Raw genomic sequence first — 14,278 nt, forward strand, 5'->3', positions numbered from 1 at the left:
CCTCTTCAACAGACTTGATGATACTTCTTGACATCAATCCTATCTCATGATACATCCAAGTACGTTTTGGACGTCATCATATAGGATATACGTATTATATTTGTACTTTATTAGGATTTATTTATGGTATGAGATATTTAAAGTAAACATGACTTTGTTACCAAATGAAGTACAACTTTTGGTATAATATTATATTACATTTACTCTCTTTTAGTGAGTCTTAACAAAGAAACACTTCGAATTTGTTGGTTATTGTAGTGTCCAAAAATCATCTTGGCCCACTTCGGCATGCACATGGCCCACTAACAGGTATAACTATTTGATTTATACTCTATTTATAGTTTTATACTATATTACATCACGCATGTCAGGCCAACACTTTTGTCCAAGAAACCAATTATCCTGACTCCTGCCCAACATCCTTGCATCCCATCTTTACCTTGGCCGCATCTTTATATCTGTTGATGTAAATTATCGACAATCGAATTATTGAGGATGAATGGGTAAATGTAAGATAAAACAGAGAGATTTTATGTGGTTCGGTTTTGAGCCTAGGTCCACGGTGCAAAATGATATGATATTTTATTTATCACTTGTCATTACAAAGTGAGTCAGAAAATCAAGTCTCCCCTTCCAAGCTCTCAATGAACTCCTTTTATGCTTTTCTTGAGCAGTTACCAGCAGTTGTGGTAGTTGGAGAAGTTCATGGAAGTTTGGGGGAGTTTACGGTAGTTTGCAGTAGTTTCGGCTGTTACCATTTAACGAGGAACTGCCTTATCTTCGGCTTCGTCCCTTAGTTATTGGTTCGGCCTTATAACATATATTGTGGTGCAAAATTATGCAGCAAATGAACATATTGTGTACCAAATGGGCACTATATAAATTGAATCTCTATTGTTGGAGGGGATTTTATTTTCTCCCCACTCTCAATGCGAAGATCTCTTTCTTTTCGAACTTTTCCTTTTCTAAGCATTGCTTTCATTGACTTAATCGTCGAAACTTCTTTAACCAGTGCTCATCGATGCTCAAGGTTTTCTGCTATTATCATTTGCGCATTTTGTTGATCACTGCTGGCCTATCTCAAAAGGTCTTATATTGTAGTAAATTGGACACGTATAATTATTAATAGCATTCCAAAAATGTGAAAAAAAACCATATATTTGACTCAGATCAAAAGAAGATTTATTTATCAATTAAGATTAAATACGTTGAGTATATTTATGTGGTGTATGCCACTTGATCGAAGTAATCGCCTTGTAGTCTCTTGTTTTTTCCACCGACACTTATTTTAGGTAACAGGGCAGTAATGTAATTAAAGGAATATGCGGGGGCGTTTGATTCCAGGCCATAACGTTAAGTATTGGTTGTGGAACAAACCCAGAGATGACAAGCGATCGCTCTTCTACTGCCATTGAAGAGGAAATCGGAGAGTCTAGACAAAATTCAAGAGCTCTGGAGATTTTTCTTTGACTGAGGTATGGGAAAACCACTTAACACTCACTGATTTATTGCCTTCTCATTATGACATCTAGATGTCGTGTCTTCTATATGGGTTTTGTTTTAATGAAGATTATGGTTTTGATAAATATTGCTCGAATTGGGTTTTAGGTTTCAACATATGGAATTTTGGTAATCTTTGGTTTGGGTTTATGGGTTTGGTTAAAATATTCGAAAGCAAGTTCCTTTTTGTGAAATTTACTTTGCCTCCTGTAAGTTAGTTTTAAGATCGGAGGTGAACGTACTTTTGTTGTTTTTGACATAAGCGTGCGGTAGAGGAGTTCTATCCATGTGGGTTCAAGTTCAATTCTGTGGAGGTGAATGCTTTTTTGTTGTTTCTGGTGTGATATTGGCATAGGGGATCTATGGCGATTGAGACTGCGTTGTTGTATCATTGCAAAAATGGATTTTATTCTTTGGAATCTAGCCCATGCCACTCGTTAAAAAAGCCTTTTCCGCTTACTCTTGGTAGCCATAATTTTTTTCATTGGGTGGATAATTAAGTTGGTATGGAAATCCAAAAGGTGATACTTTGAAATGTTTCATGATTTGGAAAGTAGTGCTGTGCAATTTATTTCATCCCTAGCATTTAAATCGAGTTGCATTGGTTGTGTGATTTTTCAATCTACATGTGATCATAATCCTTAATACTTTGCTGCAGGTTATCAAAGCAGTTGGCTGTCAAATAGCTGCTAGCATCATATTTTCCATTTTCAGAATCAAGTCAACAGTGGGTTGGTTTTAGATGCAAACATCTCAGACACATCAAACTGCGGCTGCTATCCATGGGTTTTACCACCAGCCAATGCAAGAGATTGAACCATATGATTTCTTGCATTTTAAAATTTTAGATAACAATGGTTTTGGAGACGTTGGTTGTGACCGAACCAGTGTTTCTTTTCAAGAATGCGAGGAGCAATTCTTTACGCTCGAATCAGCCACAGCTAGTACTGGTTTTGTTGTCTATGATTCCCCTTCTGCTACTAGCACCTCTACCAGCAGAAGTTCTCACTCATACCTGTCGGATCCTCATCATTCCCCTGATAATGCGTATAGCTCTCCAGTCAGTGGGTCTTCAATTACAGATAATGACAATGTACTGCGACACAAGCTGAGGGAACTGGAGATTTCATTGCTTGGGCCAGAATCTGACAATGATAGTTGCAATTGCTGCTCCATGAATGGTGTCCACCAAGCTCCTTCTGTGTCAGGTTGGGACTGGAATCAACTCGTGCAAATGCTCCCCAGGTTGGACCTGAAACAGGTGCTCATTGCCTGTGCTCGAGCAGTATGTGATGGTAATATGCCAACAGCAGCTGGCTTAATGCATGTGTTGGAGCAAAAGGTGTCAGTATCTGGAGAGCCTATCCAACGATTAGGTGCTTACATGTTGGAAGGGCTTAGGGCAAGGCTAGCATCGTCAGGGAGTAAAATCTACAAATCATTGAAGTGTGAAGAACCAACAAGCTCTGAATTATTGTCTTACATGACCATCATTTTTCAGATATGCCCGTATTGGAGGTTTGCCTACAAGTCAGCTAATGCTGTCATTCAGGAAGCTATAGAAAACGAACCTAGAATCCACATCATTGACTTCCAGATTGCACAGGGCAGCCAGTGGATGGGCCTCATTCAAGCACTAGCAGATCAGCCTGGTGGAGCTTCTTCAATTCGCATAACTGGTATTGATGATTCGCAATCAAATCATGCTCGTGGTGGTGGACTTCATATTGTAGGGCAGAGGCTGAAAAAGCTTGCCAAGTCGTGTAATTTGCAATTTGAGTTCCATGATGCTGCCATGTCTGGTTGTGAGGTTCAATTGGAAGATCTTATGGTTCGACCTGGGGAAGCTGTGGTGGTAAATTTTCCTTATGTGTTGCATCATGTGCCAGACGAGAGTGTGACCACATGGAATCATAGAGACCGGTTATTGAGGCTTGTTAAGAGTTTGTCCCCGAAGGTTGTGACCCTGATGGAACAAGAATCGAACACCAACACTTCCCCTTTCTTTCAGCGATTCGTTGAAACACTGGATTATTATCATGCATTTTTTGAATCGATCGATGTGGCTTGCCCAAGGGATGACAAGCAGCGCATCAATGCAGAGCAGCATTGTGTGGCCAGGGACATTGTCAACATGGTTGCTTGTGAGGGAGCGGAGAGGGTAGAAAGGCATGAACTTCTGGGGAAGTGGAGGTCACGACTTATGATGGCTGGATTTACTCCATATCCATTGGCTTCCTCAGGGACTAGTGGTATCCGGGATCTATTGAAGGAATATAACAAGAACTATGGACTTGAAGAGAGGGATGGAGCTCTATACCTTTTGTGGAAGAATAGAGCAATGGCAACCTCTTCAGCATGGAGGTGAAAGATGACAATGATTGCCTGGCAATATCTGTGAATTTTACCCTTTATACTACTTTTGCTGTCACTACTCACTACTTCTAGGGCATAGGTAGCAATGGTATCCATGTCTTGATAGAATTAAGATTGGCCTCCTTTTTATATATTTAGTGGTATAGAATTAAGATAGCTTAATACTATTAAAACAGTGCACCGATGCAACCAAGCAGCAGTAAAGATTGGCTATAAGAATGTAGATATGTAAACTAATACGTCTAAAATTCCTGAATCTGCTGACATGCACCAAGAACATCAATATCATCATGTCTCATTGTAGGTTAATGTTCAAAGCAACTGAAAAACTCTGTGCTCCTACACTATAATGTATGCTTCATCCGGCCTGCAATTCTGCCGGATATATATAGAAAGAAAGAAAGAAACTGTAATACAATACAGTTGGTCTGGTTGAAAAACAGTGCAATCAACATAGGCAAGGGACAATGAAAAAACTTGCTTGCTTTCCAGGATTTTATCACACTAAGATTCAGATGAAGAGAAACGCCAAAATTATATTATTTTTTATTACAGATCAAAGAATAAAATTAACCATATAAAATACAACTTGTTTGGTGAACTTTTTCCTTGTAATCAACGTGAACCCGAAACAGAGTAAAGAAGAACATAGTAACTGCATTATATATGTAAGATTATTATGCGGAGCAAAACAAGACATAACTTATTACATCTGTAGCAAAGGCACATCTGACAGAAACGCTAACGTGAAACCTGATAACATGCTACTCCGGATTAGAGGATGAGGAAAGAACCCTATGGTTAAAACTATCTGAACTAATCAAGGTTGACGCTCTGCTAGAAAAAGGTCCATTTTCCCATTCTGTCGTATTACAGTTATTTTTAATGCGTAACCATAATGCTTATTACAAGTACTGCCTTGTTTCTTTCTTATCTCTGTCCTTGAAGAACCCTTTGGCGTAGAACAAGTAAATTATTAACTCGAAGCATTAAATAATTTCATCCATATTATCAAGCAATGATTTGTGTGTATGATCACTTAACATAGTCACCAACCACTCACAAATTAGTTTTCCTGACTGAAAGTGTTCATCTTTCATGTCATGTCTCCTTCTCCTTTATATGGTAACGATCTAAAACATGAAAGCATAAAAACCATCTATCCTCCATTACTCTTACTTCCAAAGAGAATATTGGACAAAGGTAGAACCAATTCAAATAAGGAGACAACAAATAGAGAACAACAAACTTAAGCTTAAAACTCTTCAACCAAACTTCCTATGTATGCACCAGAAAACCAAATAAATTGCTTCTTCAGTCAATTAATTGCAAAAGATGATTGTGTTATCAATCAGCTTCTTACGTAAATGTCTTCAATTGAGAAATTTTGAAGAGGAGCTAACCAGAACGTTTCCTTTCTTCAGCAAGGATATAACTTTAACCTAATGTACCATGAAAAAGTAGAATATGTTAATCCCCTGACCACGGTTATCTCGGATACAAATAAACTAATACTGTCCACTGAAGAAAACTATTGATTTATCGTTTTACCATCTTAACTAAGTTGATTGTTTTCAACCCCAAGACTATTAGGCTGTACACCTTGCAGTACCTCACAGCTTTTGAGTTGATTCTCGCCGCATTTCAGATTCTGTTCACCTATTAAAAATTCTAAGCTTCGTTAAAATTCAAAGAAGTCCCACAAAATTTACCTCCGCATGACTGCAAACCTTGGCTTTACCTTCACTTTGATGGTTTTGATCTGCAGACTCTGTCACAGTAGTATATATTCCCCGAGCAAGTCGCTTAATAGAATTTAATCGTAAAGCTTTTGCTGATCCACCTGAAAAGGGTGTTCAAATATCGTGAGCATTCGCAAGGGTGTATATTTCTGGCAGTTGTAGAATATAAGGTATATGACAAAATGGTTCATTCCATGCATCTTTAGTGCCCGGGCAAGAGACTTAATACATCTTAATTGCAAAAGTTTCTGATAATAAACCTGAAAAGCGTTACAACATCGTGAACATACACCCAAGGATGCGCTACATTTTGGACGCGAAATACAGGAATACAACAACCAGACTCATCAAACCCATCAAATTAACACCAACAATGTTTAGTCTGTCATATACATCCTATTTGTCCCTCAAAGTCACTAAACACATATATATTTAATACTTCCTTGATAATTTTAATGGCTTCAAGAAGAACATATAGAGAGAGGATGCAATACACAAGACCAGATAAGTTAATGAACTTACAATTCGATTCTCCATCTTTCACAAACACTTCTACATGAAGTCTGTGATCGTCTTCACCCACTTGATCATTCAATGACCGAGCAAGATGTTTAAAATGAGTTAAACGAGGCCTTCTGGGTAGCATAGCTAATATATGTGGAGGAAGTTTCCAACCCACCTCAGTCTTTACATCATGCCCTTGATCGTCAGATACAATAATGTCTTCGATCAACGGCTCATGTTGATCCTGAATGGTCCCTTCCTCAAATTGTGGGACCAACCTCGCATTCTCAGCTCTCTGCCTCCGCAGTTGATAGTTCCTCCGACGTCTAGCGAGGTGTTGTGCGCGCTCTTCGGCACTCATCGATTGCCGTCTTTGTCTGTCCCTCATGCGACGTCGTTCCCTCTCTTTCTCCTTCTGCGCCATGCGTAGAGTCCCCTTCTCCGATGTATATTCCTCCATTCCAAATCCAAGCTGAACCATCCCCTTCGATTTTCTTTTCTTTTTTTTTGCCTAAAAATCATAACTTTGAACAACCCATCAACAAAATTGCATCAAAATAATGATGTCTTACAAATTCATATCATGACAAACGTGACTCAATAAAAAATCATACAAATCATGTGATAGCAGAAGAGCAGTGCAAATTTCATTTCAAATGAACCATATTTTCAGCATTAATCGTGACCAGAGGTCCCAACATCTCCTTCATATAATCATCAGAAAAAATGGAATCGAACGCAAGAACAGAAATTATTACATAGCTCTGGCTCATGCTTGAAATGAAATCATGAAAAGACGTGATTAGTTCTTATGATTAACGTAAAGTATTGGTCATACCCAGAAAAACAAATGGAGGAATTGATTCGGATTAAATTAGACATCCAAAAACCAACCTTTTTGTATGGATCTCTACTTATTGTATAGTAATTGGTCCGCGTCCGCCAATCAATCAAAGCTAGAAACAATAAAAAGAGGAGTCACAAGAAAAGAGTTGGAAGCATCAGAGGCGGCCTGGGAACGTTGGCAGTTTTTCTGGTCCCGTGCAGGAATAGTGGAAAAATAAGGGTAAAATTGTAAGTTCCGAGAATTGAGACTTTTTGACCCTCTGTTGTCGTCGCTTTTTCAATTCAGAGAATTGGGAGACGGGTTCACGGGTATTTTTGAATACAGAAGAGGAAGAGGGAATAAGAATGTTTAAACTCGAGATCTTTGTGACATATCATACGCATGAGTGTTATTTAAATTATTTGTGGTTCTCGGGTGACAATCCACATTAAGTGTGTATTGAGTTGGTAAAAAATAAGTCCAAACCTAATTCCATTCCTATTAGTAATTCTTATTACGGTGTTTTAGAGAGACAAATCCTATTATTACTAGAAGTCTAATCACCGTTGTAATCCTCATAAGAAACAAACACTCCTTAGTTCTTCTTGTATACACATACATATAAATAAACTCTCCTGTGAATATTGTTATTCAATTGTTCTCTTGCTAACTCTTCTTCCTTCTGACTTTCTCCACAAAATTGACATAACTAGTCATGGAGAGTACTGTAGAGAATTGTCATTTGCTCGATACTGATACTGATGATGATGAGTCATTCTTACTTGGTATTCCTCAAGTGTTTTGTGAAGATCAAGATGATTATGATGATGAGTCGCTGAGCAACAATAATAATGACAATGATGATGATGATGATGATGATGATGAATCTATGAGTGCCAGTGAAGAAGAGGATGATTCTGCTGAGGTTGACAGCTTTGTTACCAGCTCGGGAGAAGATTCCTGTGAATAGAGGAGTGAGATTGATAGCTTTACATTCAGTGATGATGATAGCTGTGATGCTCTCAAGACGATTCTTCTGTCAACACCAATAATGATAACAGCTCTCAAGATGGTTATTCTAATTACAGCAATAATGATAATGGTGGTGAGAACAATAGTTTTACTGACAGTAATGATCACGATCCACGATGATGATATCAACTCTGAAGATTATGATTCTTCTATTAGCAACAATTCTTCAATAACAAACCAGTCCGAGGATAACAATTGAGGATACTAAATCGTCACATGATCAGATGAATTAATCTTCTGTAGTATTTTTTTATTATATAATAAGATAATTCATGGATCAATGGAATTCGTACACAAGTATATAAATTTTAATTCACGATCATGTTTCAATTTAGTGGATTTTTTTTTTTGTTTTTTGATTTGTTTCCAATACCGCTTTACATAAAGATTGATGCCTACTATCCTGTTAATCAACAAATATAAAAATTCTTTGTTGTAATAATTAAATCATGGTTATTATTGTGGTACCAATTGAGGGGACAAAGCTAGCCTCTCTTGAATTTCGAAAAGATCAACTTGTACTTCTTGTGTCTGTTCATGGCTTTGTTCCTCATCCATACAACTTCAAACCAACGACATCATTGAATTGGGCCTAGGTCAAGCCCATATCTGTGGCCCAACCTGGATCAGGTTTGCAACCATTTTTTCTCTTCCGCCTTCTTTTTAAACTGAGAAATTTAAAGATAAGTCCATGCACTAAAAATTTTGATCCAATAAAGACATTCCAATTAGTTTTGTTGTATAAAATCCATCAAGTTTAACAAATATTCCATTAAAGACAAAAACTTATAAATATTTATTTTATTGACAAAAATACTCTCATCTTCCCCATATGACACACAAATATGAGTTTCCTCCTCCAGTGACTATTTTGGCAAGCCAATAGATAAGAATGGTGTGCCTAGGTCTAGGTTACACTTCCATGGTGGTGGTTTGAGGAGGCGGCATCTCTAGTGGCCGGATCAGACACTTTTCTTCACTGTCGGGCACGACTTTTAAGGCCAAAATCAGGTGGAATCAGTAGTTGACGGCGATAAATAATGGATGGGGGTTGGTCGTGGTGCTCCAACGCTTCTTTTTAATTAGTTGGAGGCCTTGATTGATGGCCGGACGATGGTGGTCCACCATACCCACGAATCTTGTAATTTATTATATGTTTCATTTGTTATTTGTTTCATGTGTTATCTGTTTCATATATTATCTGTTTCATATGTTATCAATTTTATTATATCTGTTATATTGTAATATGTTTGAATACTGAAACACGATAATTTCATTTGGTAATATCATCACAATGAAAGTTGAAATGCAAAAATTTCGTTTAAACATACATAATATTTTCATATCCAAAATAGATATAATATCATCAAAGCAGATATAATATCTGTAGATTTGAAACATATAGAATTTCTGCATATCTGAAAAATTAGATCTAAAAACTAGAATGATTTTTGCTTATTTTACCAGATAGAGTTTCAGATTTAATGCGCTTTGGTCCGGTGAGTTGATTGGTGGTGGTGATGGTCGTCGACGTTGATCGGATCAGATTATTTTTCAAATGATGATACGTGATTTCACCAAGCTTTTTTGGCGACTCAACTGATCATCGATGGTCAGTGATGATTGGGCTTCCGTGGACTTTCATTTTTCGTGTTTCATTCTCCAAAAATGATGACCGGACAACAATCTTCCCCTATAAGTGCAAGGAAGAAGAAGGAAAGACAATTTAGTAAGTTTGTAACTTTTGTCCATTTTTCTAAAGGTTTTTTTGACTTGTCCATATTGGAACACAACTCTCACAATTAGTCCTTATGTGTAAAAAGCCCTTTTAAATTTACTATAACATGTTTGGTGGAATATCAGTGGATGTATATATATACATATGGTTGGGGCGGTAAAAAATCGGTTTCGAGCTAGATAACATTGAAGGTTTACAAAATATTTACATGGCCGAACCCTAATCCATGTTGAATTTTGGACATACGTAATTGATCAAGCCCGGATTTGTTTAAAATGTGTTTGATTGATTATTTGTATATTTACATTGTATATTATTTGTATTTCATAACATTTTGTGAAAAGAACATTAAAGTTGTGAGACCCACCTTTTTAACCAACCTCTTGAATTGGGAATATCAAAAATTGAAGAAAACTATAATATTGTCACTTTGAGAAATATGAAAGTGAAGTTGCAAGTCTTGTTTTTTTTAATTAAATAAATTAATTTATACTGAAATTAGTATGAATATATTTACATTCTATTGAACAAACTAAGTAAATATGTAGATAGTCTCACTCATCTTTAAACCCTAAAGAAGTTGGTAAGCATATAATCATTGACGGTTAAAATTTGTGTACAATTTAGCTAAGGATCCCGATTCGCTTGATAATTCACGCAGTTGCGACTAAAAAGTAGACATGGTTCCACTGCTTGGACAGAACAAAGAGAGATTTTGATGAAGAGCACTCTGAATTTTTTTTAAAAAAAAAAAACCTACAGAAAAATTATTTAAGATTTCTGAAGGTGAGATAAGAAGTTTATGCAGAGGATTTGAATCATCACATATTTGCTTTATGCCATTGTGCCATACAAGGATTTTAATGGCACACCATAAATATAAACACCATTGACATGCTAACCATGTAACCCTTCAATTTCTTTCAAGTAAATTACTTGATAGCAAAACCAACGATCAGACACATTAAGCCCTACCATGATTGCATATGAAATCAAGACATATATAGATACATATGGCTTGGTCAAAATTATAAATTGCATTGATTAACATATCCAGTTTATTCGATTGAGATGCATGTATAATTAGTCAATAGCATTAAGGGTTCGTAAACAATCTTCACTATTTCCCACAATGATCATCTCATCTCCTCCATCACAACTTCTCATAGTATATCATCTCAACGTTATCTCTAATCACTTATTGTAGCTCTTGGTGCAAATGGAATCCATTTCGTCGTTCCATACCTTTTTTCCATAGCTTTTTCGCTAGCATTGAAAATTAATTCAACCGCTGTACCAAAGGCAACCTCGAAAACTTAAGTAGAGTGTTTAAAAAATTTGAGAGATTTGATAGGTAAGTGGATGCTCTTAGTCAAATTTTTATATCTTTTCTTTAAATGTCAACTATCATTACATGTCGTTCCGATTCAAATAGAGACATTGGTCTTCAAGTTTTATCCCATCTCCTCCTCGCTTTTGTCCCTTAGACTTTGACTCCATGTCGAATATCTTGGTGATTGTGTAATCTTGATTATCATGAACCGGGTTGCAATCTATTGCTTTCAATTGAACTATTAATTTAAGACCAGCAAGATTTTTCAGCTACGATGACAAATTGCGTAATGATACACCATAGTGATTGATCGGTTGTGATGTGGATATCCCAATGATTTGTTGGACCTCCCGTTCGAGCATTGTTAGAGATGTCTCACTAGCTAGTCTCATCAGCAACTAATAATCCAACTTTGAAGTTGCGAATGAAATATTTTTACCTAAACAATAAAGACTCAATAAATCTAAAATTAAAAGTGATCAGTTTCTATGTCCTCTGCCTGCTTTGTTTAGTTAGTGATATTCCTAAAATAACCCTCATGAATCAATGAAGGCCACGTGGCGGAAAGAACGCCAGAAAAGCTGTGGCTGAAGGTGAACCGAAGAGTGTACTTCGGTTCTTAGCCGAAGTATACACTTCGGTACTACAAGCAATGAGATGCTTCGGTTCAACCGAAGTGTCCATCTCAGTGCATGACGAAAGGGGCTACTTCGGTAAACAAGGTTCAGTTATAGAAGAGTCCTACTCCCCTTTGGAAAGGGATACGGATGGAATTTACCATCCGATAAACCCTCTGGAAAACCAATGAGAGAGAGTCTGACTCCTACTACAACTCAAGCACTTCAAACTCATATAAAAGGGGAACCTCTGCCCTCAGGTAATGAATCTAACTCCTGCACTCTAGAATACTTACTGAGCAAGAGGCAACGCTCGAAGCAACGAGCCATCCTCCTAAGTTTAGTACTGTACTGACTTGAGCGTCGGAGAGGTCCCCCCGAGTACACCCTCGGGGCCCTACCGAAGCTTACGTTCGCTTCTTGTGCAGGAAGGAAGGAAGAGATCACGTACCCGAAAGTTAGTTATTCCTGCTCAGTCTGACTTGGCTGATCCGTCTAATAGGGTAGACCTGTTTCAGACGTCATCAGTTTGGCGCCGTCTGTGGGAAGAGAAGGTACACTTTCCCAAAGAAACTCACAATGGTCAGATCGAGAAGGAACGCCGCTACTACTTCAGAAACAAGCCGTCGAGTTGCTGACCCTAATGATCTCGACCGGGAACAGGGTGATCACCCCCGTCAGGAGGTAGAACGCCAGGGGGATGCTGCTGACCGAACCAACCCGCATAACCGGGAAGCCGGACCGTCCCAAGTACCTTGCACTCAGGAATAGTTCCAACAACTCTCTCATCAGGTGCAAATGTTGACCGAACTAATCATGAACCAGCAGTTACAAGCGAATCAGCCTGGAGGTCGACAAGAAATTCCCCCACAAAACCAAGAAATTCGGGATAATGAGGAAGTAAGAAGTTCGCACTCCGGTAAATCTAAAGAAACAACCAGGAGAGTGAACCCCGAAGGTACTGTTGGAGAAAGTACTAGAAGGGGAACAAACTACAATGAAGATGTCGGTCGACACCTAGATGAAATGAACAAAAAGATTGCAGCACTACAAGGAGTGTCCCCAATGGAGGGAGTGTGGGACAGTACGTTAACACCCTTAGCTTCGGAGATACTTGAAGCTGAAATGCCATGTCACCTTATTGTTCCAAAACTGGAGAAGTATGAAGGGTTGACTGACCCCTGTGACCATATCCAGGGTTTCAAATCAATGATGGAGTGTCGGGGGGCAAATGCCCTCATAATGTGTAAGATCTTCCCATCAACCCTTTTCGGGCCAGCAAGAACATGGTTCAATCAATTACCAAGACATAGTATAACTAGTTTTGGGGACTTGTCAGAGAAACTTGCCCTTCACTTCTCCGCCGCACGTAGAACAGCAAAGACAAGTTTAGACCTGATGAATCTAGTCCATGAGCCAGGAGAATCACTTCGATCATTTCTTGCTAGGTTCAACAGAGCATGCTTGGAGATCCCATATGTCCAAGTAGAGGTAGCTATTTCGGCCCTAGTAAGAACGGTAAGGGATGAAGCATATGTACGTTCATTAACAAAGAAGCGCCCGAAGAGCATGGGAGAACTCTATGCTAGGGGGGATAAATTCATGCAGTCTGAGGACATGATGAAAATTTCCCAGTTCTATTCTTCCTCGGCCCCTGCCAAAAAAGGCTCGAGCGCCTTGGGAAAGACTGAGAAAGACTTACCCCCTCCAACCAAGAAGCAAGGAAGAGTAGAAGGAAAGAATGACAAGAGGAAGGATGATCAGTCTGGTAGGAAGACTGACCAGGGTCCAGTCCCTCGGTATAGTTCCTATACTCCTCTTAATAATTCATTGCATAATATCCTTCTTGAAATAAGTAACAGGGATATACTGAAGTGGCCTAAGAAAATGAGGGCCCCGGCAGAAAAACGTACTTCAGATAAGTATTGTCTGTTCCATAGGGATCATGGTCATGACACTGAAGAATGTAGGCATCTCAAGGATGAGATTGAAGGCCTCATTAGGAGAGGCTACCTGAAGCAGTTCACTTCAGATAGAGAAGAAAAGAGGAGAAGAACCGATAGTGATGATAAGGATAACGATCGAAGGAGACAAAGAAGAAGGGATAGGTCTCCTCGTCACCAAAGGGGGACTGCTGGGACAATTGGAGTTATTGTAGGAGGTCTGGCCGCAGGAGGAGAAAGCTCCTCAGCAAGAAGGGCTTATGCTCGAATAAATGAAGTAAGTAAAGAAAGAAAGAAGCCAAGAAGGGATGAAGAAAAAATTACTTTTTCAGAAAAAGATGCTGAAGATCCAGGATCCACATGATGATGCCCTAGTCGTAGAAGCAGTCATCGCCAACTTCACGGTGAAAAAGGTTCTGGTGGATAATGGAAGTACTGCAAATATCTTATTCTATCACGCCTTCAAAGAGATGAAGATCTTAGACGAAAAATTGAAGAACTTTTCGGTTCCTTTATATGGGTTCGCAGGGGAATCCATAATTCCCAAGGGAGTCATATCCCTACCTGTTACTCTGGGAACCTATCCAAGGACAGTTATGCATATGATCGATCTTCTTGTAGTAGATGTTCAATCCCCCTACGATGCCATCATTGGCAGACCATTGCT

At 38.5% G+C, this 14,278-nt stretch overlaps 2 protein-coding genes across 3 annotated transcripts; one reads left to right on the forward strand and one right to left on the reverse strand.

The window, feature by feature from the left end:
* Positions 1-1,321: 1,321 nt before the first annotated feature.
* On the forward strand, positions 1,322-4,091 carry LOC119989429 (scarecrow-like protein 13). The gene is made up of 2 exons (XM_038834936.1): positions 1,322-1,475; positions 2,159-4,091. Exon 2 carries the CDS (start codon positions 2,243-2,245, stop codon positions 3,866-3,868), a length of 1,626 nt encoding a protein of 541 aa, XP_038690864.1. The 5' UTR covers positions 1,322-1,475; positions 2,159-2,242; the 3' UTR covers positions 3,869-4,091.
* Positions 4,092-5,161: 1,070 nt separating this feature from the next.
* LOC119989430 lies at positions 5,162-7,152 on the reverse strand. 2 transcript variants are annotated; one of them, XM_038834938.1, is made up of 5 exons: positions 7,017-7,152; positions 6,141-6,633; positions 5,618-5,719; positions 5,428-5,535; positions 5,162-5,318 (listed from the first exon to the last, which is right to left on the reverse strand). In XM_038834938.1, the coding sequence occupies exons 2-4, from the start codon at positions 6,601-6,603 to the stop codon at positions 5,432-5,434; spliced, it is 669 nt and encodes a 222-aa protein (XP_038690866.1). In that variant the 5' UTR covers positions 6,604-6,633; positions 7,017-7,152; the 3' UTR covers positions 5,162-5,318; positions 5,428-5,431. The 2 variants fall into 2 exon arrangements, with proteins under 2 accessions (XP_038690866.1, XP_038690867.1); XM_038834939.1 differs by having other exon boundaries at positions 6,141-6,646; positions 7,017-7,127.
* Between the last annotated feature and the right edge of the window lie 7,126 nt (positions 7,153-14,278).

This window comes from Tripterygium wilfordii, chromosome 21, assembly GCF_013401445.1.
Source record: "Tripterygium wilfordii isolate XIE 37 chromosome 21, ASM1340144v1, whole genome shotgun sequence".
Classification (NCBI taxonomy): Eukaryota; Viridiplantae; Streptophyta; class Magnoliopsida; order Celastrales; family Celastraceae; genus Tripterygium; species Tripterygium wilfordii.